The 20,549-nt window shown below is 44.4% G+C and overlaps 1 protein-coding gene across 4 annotated transcripts in view; it reads left to right on the forward strand.

Annotated features, from left to right (window-relative positions):
• Positions 1 to 20,549, forward strand: part of hipk2 (homeodomain interacting protein kinase 2) — a 91,829-nt gene that overhangs the window by 56,945 nt on the left and 14,335 nt on the right. For all 4 annotated transcript variants that reach the window (XM_082542566.1, XM_082542567.1, XM_082542564.1 and 1 more), the window contains exons 3-7: positions 14,655 to 14,778; positions 15,367 to 15,486; positions 16,762 to 16,848; positions 20,049 to 20,233; positions 20,355 to 20,517. In XM_082542566.1, the coding sequence (XP_082398692.1) occupies positions 14,655 to 14,778; positions 15,367 to 15,486; positions 16,762 to 16,848; positions 20,049 to 20,233; positions 20,355 to 20,517 (679 nt within the window). The remainder of the gene's footprint in view (positions 1 to 14,654; positions 14,779 to 15,366; positions 15,487 to 16,761; positions 16,849 to 20,048; positions 20,234 to 20,354; positions 20,518 to 20,549) is intronic.

Below are 20,549 nucleotides of genomic sequence, written 5' to 3' on the forward strand. Positions count from 1 at the left end.
TGCAGCGCAGTTTTAAGTTCTGAGGCGGGGGTGAGAGCAGGATAGGGTCTGTTTTGGGGTGACCATGAGGAGAGAGGAAAGGGTGGAGATGGTGAAAGTCTGCCAGGGAGTTAGAAAACAGCCCAGTGCCCAGCTGTGAAGCTCCCCCAGGGGCTTTGGGAGGCTGTGGAATGTGGCTGATGTGAGTCTGGTTTGTGCTGGAGATAGCAAAGGCCTGGGGCATGCAGCTGTGAGTCGTAATGTCTGGTAGAAGGGTGCGTGCATGCCCATACCATCTTCTTAAAAGGAAGGACGCCGCAAGATTATTTGCGGATGTGTTCATGTCTTCGTTTCTCTGCGCATATGTCACCTCGCGGGTATGTTTGTATTTATATATGCAGTGTTTATGACCCTCTACTGGCCAACGCTGAGGCCCCATCTCTGGGAAATGCACAACAGTCAGACTCATTTCCTGTTTAAGGGTTCAGGTCACACTCTTGTGCCTCACTCACTGGAGACGTCTGGAATGTGAGACAGGACCAGATTACGACACGCTACCTCCCTCAAGGATTGGTTGGTTTGCCCGTCAGAAAGCAGCTTTGTTCCGAGAGAACATTTCAGGAGGAGACGACAGCTCGCTTTTGTTCTGGAGATTTCCTGTCCTGTCCTGGGCAAAGGGTCGGTTAAAGTGCACGGAGGAGGACCACTCCCTTGTCACTCCCTCCTTTTTTCCCGCCACGCGAATCACCGCTGGTCATATTTCCAACCCACCGACCAATCGCGGCGTCTCATGTGTCTGGGGGAAGCGGTCTTATTGGCTGTGCTGGGAGGGTGTCTGGGAGGTCAGAGCTGTGTTCATTTCACACTGTGTCCATTTGGACTAATTCCAGCAGCACCTTCACGGTGCTCGCTGAGAGAGCAGGGAAAGAAAGTTGGTAGGGAGAAGGGCACGAAAGAAAGAGAAGAAAAGACCGTTTCTTCCTTTCTTTGTGTGTCAAACAATTTGTAAATACATCATGTTCATCAGAATCAGAATACTTTATTGATCCCTGGGGGAAATTATTATGTTAAACACTAGTTTAAAATTCACATAGAGTCCAGCACGCTCCTCCAGTGCTGCTCCTCCACAGTTCACTCTTGTATTGTTACCTCCAACTCTACAACAAAAGGAAATGTTCGGAGCCAGAATTCCTTTGTTGTGCATGTGTGTGTGCTAACTGAGAGGGGACGGTCATCCCTCTAGGCAAGGTAAGGTAAGACAGGAAAACACCTGGTTAGGAAAGGCAGTCATCAGTTATATAGGTGTCACGGGACGTGCATATTTGGGTGGAATGTTTCAGAGGGGGGGGAAAAGCCGTCTCTGTCTTGTCATGCATCGTGAAAAAGACATTAAAGCAACAATTTTCAGTGTGAGGTGGTTTGAAACTTTATTGTTTGACTTGTAAATGTGGATTTTCCCCTAGTATGTATCAGTATAAGTCGCTTTCTTTGATGAAAAGATAATATGTGCAAATTATGTTTAAGGGTAATTTGCTTGTTTACTTAGTCACCGGCTCAGCTTCTTTATAATATAAACTTCCTTGCGTAAATCATGTCTGTGTTTGGCAGTCGCAGAGATTATTATGAAAGAAATAATCAACTAATGTTATTATCTAGTTGTATATTGTCATTTATCAAGAAAATTGTTACTTCTAATAGTTCCAGCTGCTCTATTTTTTCGGATTTGCTACCTTGATAATGAAACTGATTGCTCAAGTTATCATTAGTAATTGTCATGTGTGTTAATACCAACTGTAAAGCCACAACACTGATTCCTCGGATTACTCATTTCTGTCGTTTTCCTTCTTGACACATAAACATATCTTAGATATTCATGCTCTGCTCAGGCGGGGGCGTAGCGCTGAGATAGCGCAGTCCGAGTTTCATCCAGATTACTGAAGCTGGAATGAAATCTGTCTGCTGTCGTTTTGAGTGAGGCCATGGGCAGCAGAAATAATGTCATTTTGTCCCTAATAATTGAATCTTCAAGTATAGCTACATGAAAAGGATAACGCTGTATTGATTTTTGCCGTGCAGCGATTGTTTTCCTTCGATAGACAATGTATGGCATATTAAACGCTGAGCATGCCTTCATTGTTTGTCATAGTCCTATAGGGGTGGGAGAAATTAACACTCTCTTTATGGCAAAGGGAAGGAAAAACAATCCAGGAGTATTGTCATTGAAAGGTGATTAACTGTGACTATACTTACAAATGACTGCAGGGCGCTGCTGCTTGGCCAAATTAATTACCTGTCATTGTGACTGATTGTTTTTGAAGACGGCTCTTCGTATTGTTGCCGGCTGTATCGAAAGAGTCGGCACTGCATTTTCACCAGACTGTAAGAACACAAATACAAACACCAGTGATCAAAGGCAAAATTACAGTAAATGGTGTGTTCCTATTTACTTTGACTTTTTTTTTGTTGGTGGGAAAAGAAAATCTATTTGTTGTGTCTTAGAGGAGCGTTGCTTAGATTGAATGAACATCAGAGACTTTTTTTGGACTATCGTTTTAATGCGGTGCGCAGCGACGTGCAGCGTGCCACAAAATTTGATGACAGTGTGCCAAAGCTTCAGAGAGAGAAAGCATCTTCACTTACATGACTTCCGAGGCTGATCTTTGCACAAGAAACTGTATCTCTCATTGTCAAGTATGCAAAAGCACTAAAATATCCGTCTCCTTCCATTTGTCCTAGTGAGGAGGCTGATTTGTGACGAGGCTACAAGGGAGCAGCCTATTTGTCCAAATTCCTCCATAAAGCCTTAATAATCCTGCTGTTGTTTCTCTATGTGATGACATTTCTAATTCTTGTCAGGGAAGAATGCAGCGTGACAAACTGTGTTAAGAGTGTGTGAAGACACAGCAGGCAGGCAGGACGCTGGGGCACATAGAGGGACATGAGTCGTGCAATCACAGGAGGGATGGCTCGCGATCGACAAAGGCTTCACCTTTCCCATCGGATGCTCTAGAGGACAACCATGCGTGTTTAGGGATGTGTGAATATTCCTGCATGATTATGTGATTGCTGTCATGCATGTGTGATGTTAATTGTTGCAGAAAGGCTCAGGGGGGTCAGTCTTTGTATTGGATTAAGGCCTGACCACATCTGGGTGACAATCTGGATCAGCCGCTGTCAGTCTGTTCCATCCACTCTCTAATTAACCATAAGCCCGCTGCACTCTCGGGACCCTACTGAAACACACATGCACCACAGAGTAGCACTCTCCACAGAAAGATGGCGAGGGATGCAGTGGAGCAGACAGATCGAAGGAGTGCTGTAAGCCAGGGGAAGATTATCCAGGAGGACTCTCCTTGTGTTAAATTTTAGAGAGAGATGGGGAGCTGCTCTCTTCTATAGAACGTGCGTGAGGTTTAGTTACTGCTCTGTGCAGCCCTGTAGCTCGTGGTGAGGCAGTGCAGCCTTGGGCACCGAGAATTCATGTCACACACAGCAAAATTTGATTAGGCAGGAGATGGTATTACTGCCTGACCTGGTAGGAGGAAGGAAGAGGGTAGTCAAACAAGGGACGGCGATAGAGAGAGGGAGGGGTGAAGGATTGAAAAGAGGTCTGGGCGGAGGTAGAGAAAGGGAGCTCATGTACTGTAGCGTACATGCCCCGCACAAGCCCGGGTGGGGGTAAGGCAGAGGGGGATTTTTCAGTCTGCCTTGCAAATTTCTCCCCATGCTCTCTTTCACTTGCCCCAGAAATAAGAACCCAGTCAAGCAGAGCAACGTGTATGATTGAAACTGCGTACGTGCGTGTGTGTTCGCCTCTGTGTTTGTGTGTGGCAGGTAGACATATGTCATTACGACGGGTGCACGGCACCCCTGTGGCTCCTAGCTATATGTTCCCAGGAACCACATTTCAAATGGATTTTGGGCGTCTGTTGTTTTATCACATATCCAGTATGCACGGCTCCACTAGCCAGCCACATTGACTCTGCCCTCTCTTTCTCGCTCCCTATCTCTTAATCTCTGTCTTAGTTACCCTAAATCAACAGAATGGGACATATTGATGCAAAGCCTTACAGTTTCTTGCTCTAAACCGTATTGGACGGGAGCAACTGATGGAGAAACAAATGGCAATAACGCAGACAAGAGAAAACAGACAAAACCGCAAGTGAAAGAGGGAGACAGTCAGTCAAGCAAGCAGATGAGACTGTGTTTGCCTTGGCCGGCGGTTTACATAACTGTCTTGCTGTGTGTTTCAACTGAAAGGCTCCAGCGCAATATTATTATATGATATACGGTATATTTTCCGTTTTCGCCTGGGCTCTGGGCTGTCCTGTTGTGGCTTGCACTCTGCTGGATGAATTCTCGGACTTTTCTTCTGATTGCATGCCAGCGTCAGATGGAGCTGAGAAAGAGGTTTAATTCTAGCTGCCTGAATCTCCTGTACACTCCAATTTGCTGAAGTGATCAAGCTTGGGTTTAAGCATCTCGCAGCCATGAGCAGACACAATCTCATCTGCCTGACTCACCCCATGCACCCGTCTGCACAGTGTGTCTCGCTGCCCGTTATGCTGCTTTCCTGTCTGTTGTTGTGAATGTTTCACCCACGGTGACAAATGTGCCAGCTGTTTAAACTTGTTGACTGAGCGACTGCGCTTCGGTCTGTCTGCTTTTCTGCTCTCTGTTCGGTTTTGTCTGCTCATAGTAAGCTCACGCTTTTCCTCTGGGTTTGATAATGGTGACTAACAGAGTATGAGGACGCTCTAGCATCTTTCTGAAGGGTCAGCGGTGGCATTTTAATACTTTCCAAGAATCGTGTCTCACTCATTTTTAGGTTATTGTTCAGAGAATCAAACTAAATTTATATTTACATGGAAACTTGAGCTCGTGCCTCCAGGTTGGGTCAGTGTCAGGCCAGTGGCTACTAGACTGGCCTAATAATGTCGGACTGTCATTGCGCTACTCTAATAGGCACAGAGAGACTTGAGGCTCCCTTTTGGCATCCCCTGAATCTTCTCTCCAGGCTGTCTGTACAGACAGCACCACTGTATGACAGATACCCATCATTTACTGATGGCAAATTTTTCCCGGCACTCCTTCCTTTGACGCGACAGGCAGAGGGACAGAATATGTGTGCATATGTAGGTGTGTGGGTGGGTGCTGATCGAGAGGGCATCCATCTTCCATTGTTGTGCCCACCCCGCCCGATCCATCTTTCATTCCTTCATCTCTTTTCTGTCATTTATCCCCCTCCCCCTGTCTCCATCCTTGCTGAAGGAGGTCTGTCCCTTTGACCCCTGTATCAGGCAGTGAGGGGCGGAGTATAGAGGGTACTGCCGAGAGCCCCTGAGAGCACAATCATTGCAGGTGAATATGAGATGCATTACTGATAGGAGCAGCTGTGTGCTGGAGAATAATAATAACCACAGGAAAGAGGTAATTACCAACTGGGAACGATGAAGCAGCGCATAGATGTTGAACTGAACAACAGAGCTGCGCTGTAGTTGCAGTCATTGTGTTTTGTTTTTGCACATGTTGGGCTTTCTAATAAAAAGCGAGACAAGAAGGAGCAAGGGCAGGTGAGAAATGGGACTGTACCGCCTTTCCTAATAGGAGGAGTCGCCATAGCAGCAAATGTATTACGAGGACACTAAAATATGTTTGCTGTTCTGTTATTTAACACTAGATCTGATATGTTATCTAATACTGCTGTGAATACAATGATTTGATAACAAGCCTGTATGTAATGACAAAGGTTCATGCAACGTGACAGAATGCGGCATATCCTGTGTGCTAATATTGACTGTGCCATGCTGCGACAATGTGCCATGTGTGCCACAGTGACAGGGGTGGCTCTCTGCCCACTGAATATTTCACTATATAAAATGCCTCAAACAGGAGGGAGGAGCTGTATGTGAAACGGTGAGACTTGGTAAAGGATAAATGTATAATGTGTAAATGCTATGCTAACTCTTTGTTAGAGTTTCGAGGCTGCTGAGCTGAACCGTGCTCCAGATTGTGTTGAATCAGCACACGCCCAGCTATCACGCATAGTTTATATTGGCCCGCTTTGATGCATTTGGAGCTCTGTAATCACAATTTCTGTAGAAGCTGAGTTGTTGTTAATATGTTTCTGAACATTTGCCTTTTTCTTTCTGCATTATCGTCACAGTGCCATGCTTTTGAGCGACTGCTTCTTTTGATGTCGATCCCTCGCTTTGCATGAAACATCCTCTCTCCGACTTTCCTTCCATACGCGTTTGTTTGCCTTGTTGCAGTGCATTGCTGGACTCACAGGAAATGCTAATATTTTAACACCTAAAACAGTGACAGCCTTGTCAGCGCTTTTGCTGTGCCTTTTTCTGGGAGTAGGGGAAAGAAAAAAGAGCGAGAAAGAGCCCTGTTTTCAAGACCTTGAACACCAGGAATGTCGCCCCTGCTTAGAGAGCAAGACAACATCTCTCAAGGACTCTGTAAAAAAAAGTTTGCCTTGTCCAGATATCCCCCTCCCGTTTCTGCCTCTCAACCACCTGGAACGCGCAAGCTCTAAATTTAAATGCGATCTGCAGTCCCTGCCTGCATAAAAGCAAATTTACACAATCTTTGCATCTCACGATTGGCTTGTGCACTGTACAGCAATTCCTAATGTAATGGGAGCAGGCGGTTTGTGAGGTGTAGTGTACTGTATATGTGTGTGTGTGTGTGTGTGTGAGTTGGAGCCACAGGTGCACGGCAGGGGGTGTAACTCCGCACATTGATTTCACAGCCAGCGACCACCATGCAATATATCTGGGAAAGTGTTTCTCTATGGTGCACCTTCAAAGAGGCTGTGGAGGAACCTTTGAGGGCATGAATATGTAGATGAATACCCAGGGGAAGGAAGGGAGTCATTCACAGCACCAACCCGAGCCTTTTACATTAAGCAAGGGCAAAGCGTGGGATGAGGGGAAAGGAAGAGAGGGGAGGAAAAGGGAAGAATTGAAGGGGATAAAGTGGAGAAAAGTCAATGGCAGGCTTTTTTCTCATGAAGTGCTTTTTCCTGTTTGCACTGGGCAGCTATCTCCGTCCCCTACCATCACTTTTTCATAACTGTGCTTTCAACCAGCATACGATTAAACTGGCTATGTTTGCTACTGTACTTTTTTACTTTGATGATGCCTTCTGCTCTTTACCTATTACCGCCGGGCTATTCAAGAGAATGTGGTTACATAAGAGCTGATGACGAAGTCTTTGAGATGTAAAGGAAAAGATCAAACCCATTACCAAAGACTGGCTGACTTGTGTGTTTGTGTGTGTCTGTGTGTGTTCTACATTTGTGCCTATGTAAATGCTGTCTGGTTCCGGGGATCCATCAGTCTCCCTTGTGGAGCCAAGCTAAGGGAAGGTCAGCCTGATGGATACATCCTGACATCCACACACCCTGTGATGTCAACTGTGTGCGTGTATCTGTGTGAGCGCATCCGTGTGTGTGTGTGTGTGTGTGTGTGTGCGTGTGTGTAGGCTGGCAGGCCAGCCAAGCGCAGGCACTGTTCAGCAGAGCAGAGGGCGGACAGGCGGGTGGGGAGGGGAGCACTTCCCTGGCCTCGGCGCCCTAGTTTGAGGGTTTTAATGCAGTGTCTGTGTCTATGCGTGTTTGTTTCGGGGCTGAGGGGGGCAGGGTGCTACTGGCAGTGGCGTGGTAGGGATGGTAAGTAAGGGGGGTGTGAGGTGAGGTGTAGGGATTGGGTGGGTTGGCACAGGACTGGGTGAAAGGGCTGAGGTGAAGGAGGTGGGCTGGGGTGGCAGAAGAAAGGCGCCATTCATGAGTCGTGCCATCTCTGGCTCCTAACGGGGCTGAGGCTCATCAATGACCAGGCCAGCTGGGAGGATGTCAGTATGCACACACTCTCTCTCTCTCTCCCACCCTCCTTCTTTCTTTTGTCAAGGCCCAGTGCTGTCAGAGACTCTAGCCAGAACACTGAGGCCTCTCATGCACTTGGGTCCCCATTCAAATCCACCGAGAGCCTCTAGCTAACCGGTGTTTTGTACACGTCTACACTGTATTTGACATGTATGGCCTGGTGCACTCTGGTGGAAGAAGCTCACCGGCATCCCCAAAGAGGCACTGCATGTTGTAGCCTGACCAGCTGGAGATGAGCTGGGTGAGGTGGAGCTTAAGGTCGAAAAAACTGCTAACGCCAACTGAGTGTAGCAGGCTTTAGAAGGTGTGTCCAAACCACAACTGAGGTGTTTGGATGCATAAAGAATGTACAGTAGTTTTAGTCACACTACAGATGGCAAAGTGGAATTTCTTTGGCTTCATCATCAGGTTTACATTTTGTTCCAATGATATAACCTGTATAGATGACAGGAGACGGGAGAGTTAATGAGTTTTCATCTGATATTTACGACCAAATACCAGGAAAACTGCAGTTCTTATTAGTCTCAGCTGCTGGCTTTGTGTGTGTTTTGTGCTTATCAGCAAAAGTCAGCATGCTAATGTAGTTGGCCAAGATGATGCACATGATACATTAAACCAAGTAAAAAAACAGCATCTTAGTATACTGTCAGTAACAGCACTTTACTCTGAAATCTGATAACTCGGCTCGCAGTTTATAGTATGTCTGAGTTTTTATCTCACAAGGGAACAATGACACACAAAACAGTAGATCTAAAAAGCATTACAGCTATACATATATATATATATATATATATATATATATATATATTTTTTTTTTTTTTTTTTTTTTTTTTTTTTTTTTTTTAAGGACTGTAATTAAGTCTTGAAACTTTTCAATATTTTGATAACCAACGATTCAGAAACCGAGACTGCGACCACAAACCACCTGGCTGCTCGTGCCCTGTTTTACCTACAGCAGAGATGAAGAAGCCATCCTGTTTAGCATGAAAAACTGAAATGATCCTGTACGCATGAATTGTCATATCTTGTGTACTTAAGAAAGGGGGACAGGAAAGAAGCGAGGCTTGCGAGCTGTGCATATGTGTGTGCTGTTTATCACTGCCAGGGAAAGGCCTGCATCAGCAGCAGCTGTGGGGCGCTTTGCATGCAATGGCAAGACATGCATTGGAAGGGGGAGATTTGCATTTGTGGTTTCATATCATGAGCAACAATGTTACTCCCTCTCACTCTTCCTTCCTCCCCTGCGCTGTCTTTCTTTGTTTCTCTGCGTTTCGCTGATCTGGAGGAGCTTTCTGTGAGAAGCACAGGGGCACTGAGAACAGAATAAGTAGAGCAGTGGAGCAAAGCTGAGAAGGTTCAAGCTGAAATGGATCCAATTCTTTCAGTCAGACACAGAAATAAAAAAAAAAAGCTTCACGTGTATACAAGAAAGCAATCACTTGTTGAAGCTAATATTGCATTAAAATCAGCGACAGACACCCTATTGAGCCAAAATCACTAAAAGTTGTAAAAGAAAACAAAGGGTGAAGCTGAAGGTCCTGTGGTCTGCATCTGTCCAGTAGAGTCGCAGTGATTTAGGGGACCATCAGATGAAAGGCTTTCCTGTGTCTTTCATCTTCACGTGCATTTTGAAGGGTAGAATTTCCTCAAAAGCAGCCTTTATTGTGTGAGTAACCTCCCCTCTTTTTGAAGCTTGTAGTGGCTCATATTTCCGGTCGCTCAGATTTAAATGACTTTTATTTTTTCTTGTGGAAAAATCATATTCATGCAAATCAGGTGCTATATGTTTGGGGGTTTTGTGTAGGAATATGTGAATCCTATTTAGATGACAAATGCACCACAGAACTGCCTGTTTGTTGGTTTCATTATGCTGTGAAAAAAAATGCACAGGTAATATTAATGTCACAGCGCTGCCTGCTTCTATTATCGACATCTGCGCTGACAGCATGATAAGCTAAGAGCTGATGATGCTGGGATGTAAACAGAGTGGAATTCTTGACAAACATCTGTTTTTTGTTCCGTGTTTGTCAAACAGTTTTGCGATGATATAGTTTTAAGGTCATTTGATGTGAAAACTCAAAACTGCCCCATACTTGAAACTTTGCTGTAAAGTAGGAGGCACTTTTGATTTCCTTGCAGAGTTTGTACAAGCTTTTGTTTTTGCTGGGGCCAAAGGGGATGCAGAAAGGTCAGTTCTAACACTTTTTGGGGTATCCTTGCCACCCTCTCCAGTGGTGTATGCTTTTTAGGGCTGCCACGATTTGTCGACTAGTCACGATTACGTCGACTATCAAAATCGTCAACGACTGATTTAATAGTCGACGTGTCGTTTGAAGCTTTGTAAGATCGCAAAAGACGCAGGAATAATAGCAGGATTTAAGAGTGTAATAACGGACTGAAACAGAAGATGGCAGCACAGCATGTACAAGGATGCCAGCTGCCGTTAAACCCCGAAGAAGAAGAAGCAGCTGTGTCCCAGAATTCATAGCGCGGCCCAGCTTAGTTTCCAACAATGGCGGTAGCTAGTTAGTTTTAATATTACTCTTATTATTCTTTCTGGGTCACAAAATAAACGTTTAACATATTTTCAGGCGAGAATGTAGCTGTGTAAACCTCAAATATCTGCTCAGTTTATCAGGACACCACATATTTTCAAAAGCGCTCCGACGTTTTCGGAGACGTCTGTTACCCACTAGCTCGATAGCTAGCCGGGGGCTAGGTCACTAGCGCCGTGAGAACACCGGACTCCCCGCAAATTGTTTTCAAACCCACCGCCGTCTTTCGCGACTCAGGTTAAATATATATGAGTCACTTAGATAAATTAAAAATGTTATTGTTTGGCTTTTTTTTAGTATTTTATTTGTTCCTGAGTAAATCGGTTTGGCTGAGATTAAAGTTATAGTTTTTACACAGCTGAATAAACGTCAAGCAGACAGCTGATTATCAGAAGTGTGAGATGCTGGAGAATATACTCCGGTGTCCTGTTATATTTTAGATAGCAAGGAGTTTATTAAACTTTACCGAAACAATCTGCAAATTTCATTAAAATTGAATAAACTATCATCTTGTCTTTATTTTTAGTTAGCACCTTAAAAGCTTAAAGCTGTAAGCTAATGATAGTTATATAAGAGCAGATGCTGCTGGTGCAATAAGCTGTAGTTTTACGTCCAGTGGATGATGATCTGATTAGTCGACTAATCGCATAAATAATCGGTGACTAGTCGACTATCAAAATAATCGTTTGTGGCAGCCCTAATGCTTTTACATATATGTCAGCAGTTGTTAGTCCCCCTCCCTAGGGTTGCCAACTCCCTGAAAAATAAATAAGGGACACCTCGTGGCCAGGGCCGGGCGACCCAATTGTCTTCACCCTTCCCAGTGTGGTGAATTTTCTAGCTCTTTTTTTGTGTGTGAAATTATTTTTTTAACCATTTCACTTGAATTTGATTTAAGTAGATGTGTATTCTTTGTGATATGAACACATGTGAAACAAATGATCATTTAGCCATTTATTTTTTAGCTCAAAATGACAACATTAACACAATAAAACAGGTCTCCTTCTTAAACAGAAGCCTGTCATGCTTAACTTTTGAGAATATAAGTAAATCTTTCTTTAAAAGCACTCTGTCCTGCTTAACTTAAAATAATAGAAAACAATAGAAAGAAAAACATTCTTGTAACAGTGCTCATTTAGTGCATTTAGTACAATTGGCTTAATGCTAATCAGCTGCTCCTGTTTGTAAACCCACTTGTTCCCATGATTACGCATCTTAACTCATCATCATTATTCATCTATGTATTACTTTTATGTATTAGTCATCTATTTGTTGTAATCATCTATCCTTGCAGTTGTTTATTACACAAAATAAATTATATTATCACACTTCTGGCCACATAGCGCTGCACATGCCCATATTAACTTTTTCCAGCCAGGTGTTTTCCTTTTCCCATTCTTCCCTTTCTCTGAACAAACATTGCTGCTCTAATGCTGGGCTTACACTGTGCGGTTTTAGGCCCATTTTGAGCCGATTTTTGAGTGATCGGACCGATTTTGGCCTTCATCGTGCATCGTGTAGTATACGTGGGGTAACGAGAAGTGATTAACACCTCACGACCAGCTCCCGATCATCAATCGCTCGTGAGGGTGTCACCACAGGCGCTCACACTGCTCACGCGCAAACGTAAACGTTGGTGAAAAAGACGGCGCAGCACGGCTGTGCAGCGTGTGATCTGGACACAAGCGATGGAGGCACAACTTGTAGAACTTTGGAAAGCTCATCCGAGCCTTTTCGATGTGGCATCACAAAATTATCACGACCACAACAACCGTGAAAATAGTTGGATTTACACTGCTGCTCAATCACAGCTGCCTGATCATGTTTTTCATTAGCAATTTAGCAAAGTTGATGGTAGTGGTGTGTCTGTGTGAGTGAAAGACAGAGAGAGCGAGCGACAGATTTTCTGTTATAACCTTCATTTTATGGAGGCACAGTGTGAGCACTCAGGTCGCATCAGAGCATCGGGCCGTATAGTGTGAGACCTGCATCGTGACCTATGAACGTCTAACCCCTGTGAGTCAATCGTGCAGTTTGAGCAGGAGCTGAATAACGTGACTGAAAAAATCGCAGTGCCTGCCCAGCTTTAGGTGTACTGTCATCCGAGACTTGCACCGCAGAGTCGGCGTTTGTTCCCCTGTTGACCATGCTTGTTGTTGTGGTCATCTGTTGTCTTCCGGTATTTTCTCCGCAAGCGACCTTTCCTCGACCAATGAGATGAGTGGTAATCTGAATTGTCATACTCGAATTGTCATAAGTGTGCTGTCAGCTCATTGGTCACAAAGCAGGAGAGGGGCTGGGAATTATGTTTTCAAACAAAGTGTTAATTCCATAAACATTTATAGACTACTTTTGATTCTCACTGTATTACGGGACAAAGTGCGTCCCTTATTAGCTCAATACGGGACGTGTACTTTTGTTTCGAAATACGGGACGATTCCGTATTTTAAGGGACGGTTGGCAACCCTATGTGTAATGCTGCCCTAAGATACTGTTACTAGAGTGTTGTCTTGGTGTCTGTTCCACTGCTGCCCTTAAGACCCCAATAACCACTGTCTGTGACAGGAGTTCTTCACTGAGCAAAGCGCCGCCTCCCCTTTTGCTTCATTTTTGCCTGTGCCTCTGTGGAACTCTGTCTTCCTCTTGCTCCTATTTGCTGCAGTATCTCATTGTCTGTCCCTGTGGTGCCTTCTGCCTCTATACATTAGCCGTATCTGAGTGTACAATGAATCGCCTGTGCCCTCTTTTCATTTCACCCCTCATCAGCGAGCAATGAATAGGGAGCAGGGGGGCTACAGTTGGAAATTTGCTTTTAAGTATGCGAGGTATGCTCATTCATTCTCTTCCAAACCCCCTGGCTGCCCTCAGACCACTCGCCCATTGGCCCCCTACCGTTCTATGAAGTCCTATAACGTACCCCGTGCTGTTTTCCGCATTCTCTGTTTCCCTGGTTTGTTCACTTCCAGCGGGCCCAAGGCCAGACCCCCTCATTTTACTCTCCGTGACCAAAAATCTCTGAGGGCAGGCTAGTTACCATGGTCACAGCAATCATCAGTATGGATTTGAAACTTTCCAGGATCCGCCTCGAGCTCCTGTGAACTGTGTGTGTGAGCTGTTAATGTGCTGTTAATGAATGAATTTAAATTTTCCTATTTCAGCTTAAATTTGTTATTCGGAGCTAAGTGGTTACATCTTACCAATAGATGACATGTTAGACCAGAGACACTCCCCACCACCCCATCCCCCAACCTGCATGGTGATGACAGCCAGAGAACCTCTTGAAAGTGCTTTGGATTGTTAGCGAGCAGAAACAGTGTGTTCTTGGTTATTTTAAGCCCCATCAGAGACGTGAGCTCACAAGAAGTGTATTAGTCTTTCTGACAGGACATAAAACGTGTTGAATGAAATTTGGGAATTGTTTGGGACTGCAGTGGTGCTCAAATACCTAAAACAATATTTCTTCCTTTTTATCAAATCATAGCATTTATCTCCTTTAGAATTCCTACTTTTTTCTCTGTGTTTTCCTACAAACAGGAAAAGCCTCTTTGGAAATTAATTACTGGCATTTTTAACTGTACTGTAACTTAATTGAATAATTCCTTGGTCTGGTTACTATTTATATTGGTTTTATTGTTCATGTCCGTCCATCCATCTGTTTTTCATCTAATTGCTCATGCTATAGTTGCCTAATTCTCACTTTGGATTGTGAAACTTCAACTAAAATACTACTCTACTGCTCCTCAGTGTCTGAGTAGCAGAGATGGGGTTCAGTGAGTGGCGCTTGTGCACGGTTATCAATCAGTTTTGTGTCTGCAAGGTGCTACTTTGGAGGAGCTTAAACAAGAGATATGAAAAAAGGGACACCCTGCTGACTTTAGAAAAATAAATCTCAAGGCTGTGCTGAGAGATCAATGTTAAGACAACAAAAGAGCCTGCAGACATTGAATTCAACGTCTTGGTGTGGAACTGTAGGTTGCGTGCATAAATCCGGACTTGGTTTCGGTTTTGGAAATCGACCTTCAAGTTGTTACCTCATGTTCCCTCCAACATATGCAATGTTGAGTATTTAATCGTTAACCTGTGTATATTAGAGTCTGCTGCTCTCAGATGAAATGTGAAGAGAAAGATCCTCACAAGCTTCTTCTTTTACACATGATTTTAAAATTTGGTTTAAGCGAAGTCACAACCTAACCTCTGACTGGGCGATATGTTTTCTCTGTCCACAGAGCTCCAGAGATCATCTTGGGTCTGCCTTTCTGTGAGGCCATAGACATGTGGTCCCTGGGCTGTGTGATAGCTGAGCTCTTCCTGGGATGGCCCCTCTACCCCGGAGCCTCAGAGTACGATCAGGTAACGTATGATTTGAACTTATGAACCGCTGATGATTGTGCATTGAGTGCTTATACACCCATAGATTAATATGCTGTTATTTCTGCATGTGCATGAATGAGAATTGTGCGTGTCTGTGCTCTCTCTTCATGAATGTGGACTGAATGTGCTTGGGAAGGTGGGACGCGTCTCCCTGAAATCCCCCTGACAGCGCTTGATGATTCTTGCGCAGCCTCCCTGTTTATCTGAACAGATGCCACAGAGCCACTTGTCCAATTAGTGCAGCCCCTGTGCTCCAAAGCAAGACATTGTCGCGTTCCTCTCTCGCTATCGCTCAGATGAGGCACAGTGGGGACACCTTGAACAAGTTGTGCTCCATCTCCATCTCCAACAAGCTCTTCTGATTTCTCACAAAACCAAAAACTTACCCCGCCTCATTTACAAGTCTCAAATCAGTCTTAGCCTCTTAAGCTGAGGTCATGTTTGGCTGCCATGTATACTTCTATTGGAGTAGTTAAAGTCAGCCTCCATTTTCAAACTGCCGAAAGAACATCTGTCCTTATGTGAAACTGTAAAATGTGCTTTTTTTTGTCCTCCTCTGTTTTGCAGATCAGGTACATCTCACAGACACAAGGTCTGCCTGCAGAGTACCTGTTGAGTGCAGGGACAAAGACCACAAGGTTCTTCAATAGAGATCCGGACTCCACCTACCCTCTCTGGAGACTAAAGGTACATTTGCACACACACGTACAAGCTGTAGTTATTATTCCAGAAACTCTGGTTACACCACGAGCCCTGTAGTTAGCTATAAACACAGTGAGAGGGTAATAAGAGCAAAATAGATCTGCGTGAGAGGATTTGGCAAATAAAAAGCCAGTCTGATGAATGTAGCTTGGAGGGTTTCTGCTCTAAACAGCTCCCATTGTCCTTTAATGTAGGCCAATCAATAAAGAGCTCCACTCTTTACTTTTTTTTACCCTCATTAACTTAATTTAAACTATGTGCCACACACATAGAGTTCTTTACTGTACTGACCTGCAAATGCTGACACATCTCTGCAGGGTTTGTTGATATTTTTACGCTGCCTGTTCTTGTACCTCAGATTAATATTTTTCAGCTGAATGCATTTGTTATTATTTAAAAAAAGGGTCCCGGTGGCTTGCAGCAGCGATTCACAACAACTGTTCGCTAGGACTGGCCATTTAATGAACATACATAGTGAGTTAGTGTGCATGTTGCCAGGTCAGACTGCTGCCAGGTAGAAGTTTTTCCAAGTTTCTGCTGCATGTGGGAATGTAAGAAGTCTTCTCGGAAAAGCTGTTATGATCTATGGGCGTACAAAGCTTGTTAAAAAAAACAAACAATCATTGTCAGTTTAAAGAAGTGTGTTTTAAGTTCATAACAATAAGAGCTGACAGGAGCATTGTAGGGAAGATACAAACATGGAGTAGAAACTCGCACTCGACATGACATCACAGCTTTAGCTCCTCGTGATTTTCTGGTGTCTTTGGCATGTGGAAAAATCAAACGTCAAGGCTTCTTTTTTCTCCGCCATGAGGAGTGACTGCACATCTTTAATTTGACCATGGCGTGTTTTTCCATGTAGCAGCAGCTGCTCTGCTTAGCTGACTGTGATTTTTAAAAAAAATGTGTGTTTAGTGTCGAGGTTTCTAACCTTTTAAACAAAAAGAGCACACGTTGTTTGCTTTCTGCACATTTTCATGAAGTCAGGTGTTTGTATGTACACGTCGGTACACATGCACACCAGTGGAATATACACCGTCTCTGTGTTTGTGTCATATATTGTATACACACTCAGCGCCATCTTATTTCTCGGCTGTTAGATAAGTATTTGTGTGCTACCCCAGGGTTACTCAGAGGGTAAGCCGAGCCCTGCCACACATCAACAACAAGAGACTATAATGAGCCAAATGTAAATAGTGTGTTTCCAGAGGGGAAGTGTGATGGGATTTGAGAAGAACATCTGCTTCTTGTCTCCTGCAGACTCCAGAGGACCATGAGGGTGAAACAGGGATCAAATCCAAGGAGGCTCGCAAGTACATCTTCAATTGTTTGGATGATATGGCGCAGGTATGCTGTCTCAGTATCACAAAGCGCGACGTCTTCCTTCCCACAAATCACGCAGTAGATGTACTATTTGCTTTTGCTTTGTCTTTTGCTACAATCGTATCCACCTGTCTCGTGTTTGAGGCTTCTTTGATGGGGGTGCTCAGGTCCCGGGCCAGTTTGATCCATCACATCCTGAGAATTATCTATCAAATATTTGAAATCCCTTAAAATATTTATCTGGCCAAGGTCTGATCTCCAGCTGCAGTGTAGCTCCGCTTCTATATAGAATTTGACTGAGTGAAATGAAAGCAGCTGCTCAATGAACCCCATCCCAAACTCTGCCTCTGCTCTTCATTTTGTGTAACCACTATTTAATAACTTACAGACAGACATTTGAACTGAACATGTGGCGTGGCTGGTTAGCAGGCTCAATGTGTACAGTTTGCTTTCTTATTTAAGCTGCAGTGAGTGTAGCGTTGTGGCTGTGTTTCCACTTTGTGCATCTGCTGTACACGTAAGCATGTAGAGGGCGAGGGACTAAGATAAACCAACTAAGATACATGCACACGTTATTCCTGGACCTCCGACTAGTTTTTCAGCCTGGCTCAGTGGGTCCCACGCCATGTTGTTTCTGCATGAATCTTGTCTTCCCGTGCAGCTCTGCGTGTTACCTGTGGGAATTTGTTTATTTAGGAGATTACATAACCTCGGGAAGTGTTTAAACTAGGTGTGATATGTATAAAGAAAAACACTGCAAATTGAGACAGCTATATATAATGCCTCTCTGTAACTGAGCATGAATTTGTCTCTCCGTGGTGGAAAAGTTCACATGTAGCCATGACATTTTGATAGGACATGCCTGACAGTGGCTGATAGCGAGCGTTGTTGTGTTCACCCTCACTTGGCTAAATACTGGTTCTGCTGGCAGATATGGCAGTGGTGATAAAAATTACAGTGATTTTCCCAGGCCTTTCAAATCTCTCATAGTACTCTGTCGTCATCATGCGCCTTGATTATATCTCTGATAATGACTAGCTGAGAGTTATGAGGAATTTTTCATTTATTTATTTGCTTTTGAATTATGGTCATTCCCAACCAGCAGCCCTTTGGAATCTGCCCATATGGATACGCAACACATGTATCTGCTTAACTGATGGAGACAATTATGGTTGTCCACTAGTGCCCAGGGCCGCTGTCAGGCCTGTCTGGAATAACGTGCTGTCGGCTGGGGCATGATAGTATCGCTTCCTGAGAGTTTACAGTTGCCCCATACACACAAACACACGTGCAACACAGAGTTTAATGAAACCAACCTGCACTGGTATGATATCCCCTGGGTCATCTCTGTCTTCTGCGCTTCAAGCTCTGTGTCCTGTCGTCTACAACATAAACACAGCGATACAGCAGAGCTGTGCGGCTTAATGTGGGAGAAAACTGCCTATTTTGCCACCTCTCACTGTCCTGACCATATAAACAACTCAGCATTGTGGACATCTGCCTCTGCGTGTATAATGGATGATATAGCTGAAGGCCTCGCAAGACAGAGGGGCTGGGTGCCAAAAAGAGATAATGAACCTCCTTTCAGTCGTGGGAAATGTGCGGAGGGTTTAGTCACAAGTATATCTAATTTGAGTAAATCAGACACCAACTTACAACAGATGCAGGACCCCACAAGGGGGCTGATGTAGATGGAAGGAAGGCCAAAAGTACTTGTAAATGGATTCATTTTGATCTGCAGTCCTTCAGTATCTCTACTGGTGCAAGTCAAGCTGCACAGAAGGAAGAGGAACGTGGTCTTCATCTAATCTTTATTATATTTTAATACATATCCTTTCCTCAACCACTCAACCTAGTAGTTAAAGATGAAACTACACATTATGGCTGTGTAGATGGCAGGCCTGCATACAGCAGGATGCCTTGCTCCACATTTCCTGAGGCAGTGGTTGACATCTGCCATCCCTGCCCTCACTCCGGAGTCATGTCAGAGCTTCCACGGCACAGATGTGTTTCCATTAACAACCACTGACGTGCAATGCCGACCACGTTAGATGAAGCCCCGCCTTTTTTTTCATTCTTTTTATAAGTTTTCATTTTCATTGTTATGGAAAGTCAACAAATTATACCGGTATCTTTTCTATCTAATAAATTCACATATCTTAATTCACCGGGTGGTGAAAAAAAATGCTTCTTCTTATCCAGTTTGATTATTGTGCCACCAAACTATATACATTTCCCCAAAGTCATCTATTCCACGAGCGGAGGACGGCGTGATTATTTCTCACCTCATTCTGCAGATTACTCCTTTATCACAGTCAGTGGAGATGGCAAGCAGAGAGGACTGGTTACAGAACCTGAATAAGCTGCATAGAGAAAAAGAATTGAATCAGATTAGCGGTGTTGACTGGCAGCACATCTGATAGCCCTTAGAGCAGGCCTACAGATAAACGTTGCATCTTTATGAAAAACAGGCCGACTACCACTGCACGGGCAGTCACAGCAAACAGGGCTTGCCTGTCTTTGTCCTCCTTCTTTGCCTAAGATCAGACTTGCTATATATCACGACCTTGCTTTGCTCTCCGTTTATTCCTCACCTTACGTGACAACCCAGAAGTAGAGCTAAACATCAGCACTGGTTCACCGCTTCAAAAAAATCGAATTCTGCTGACCATGTAGCTTTTCATTAAAGCGGGAATCCGCTGCTTTGCCCAGTATTTATCCACAACCTAAGCCGCAATGTTTATTAGAGATGAAGCAACATGATGTTCCGAGGCAGATTCTCAGACTCCCCTCAGACCGTATTTAGGTTAAGTTGTCCCACGTCAGCTTTTTCAGATCTATTCGCAAAACGGTGTCCTGTGTGAAAGGCCTCTTTACTGGTTACCCATCGCCAGTGTTTATTTGGTCCGTGTTTTTTTGTTTGTTTTCACATCTCAGGAATAGATAAAAATCTCAGAGAAGGCGCCAGCCTGGGGATATTTCAAGTCCTGCTATGAATACCAGTACAAATGTTTATAATGCCGCTAAGGTGCAAGGTTATCACTAAACTCCACGACACACAAACTGACACCCAAACGTATGAGGCCTTGTGGGTATTAATAGGTTCCCCTATGGGAATAAGCTGTGGGAGAGATTTTTCTGTCATCTGCAAGCACATTAGATCCTTGAAAATGGAGAAGTGTTTGAAATGCTAAATGTCTGCTCGGTTTGCTTTGTGCCTCCAGGTAAACATGACGTCAGATCTGGAGGGGAGCGACATGCTGGCAGAGAAGGCCGACAGGAGGGAGTTCATCGACTTGTTAACCAAGATGCTGACCATCGATGCAGACAAGAGGATCACCCCGGTCGAAACACTCAACCACCCTTTTGTCACTATGTCTCATCTCCTTGATTTCCCGCACAGCACACAGTACGAGCCCAACAAGCCCTGTTGTTGTTGTTTATAGAATTATCATTTTGAACATCTGCCACTGTCATCAGACACAGTGCTCATGCCTCGTCTGTCTCCCTCACTCTCTCTGTCCGCGCAGTGTGAAGTCGTGCTTCCAAAATATGGAGATCTGTAAGCGTCGCGTCAACATGTACGACACAGTCAACCAGAGCAAGACACCCTTTATCACCCATGTGGCCCCCAGCACCTCCACCAACCTCACTATGACCTTCAACAACCAGCTGAACACTGTGCACAGCCAGGTAAGAGTGAGCCAAAAGAAAACCACTGTCAC

Source organism: Aulonocara stuartgranti (assembly GCF_965226115.1).
Source record: "Aulonocara stuartgranti genome assembly, chromosome: 7".
Classification (NCBI taxonomy): Eukaryota; Metazoa; Chordata; class Actinopteri; order Cichliformes; family Cichlidae; genus Aulonocara; species Aulonocara stuartgranti.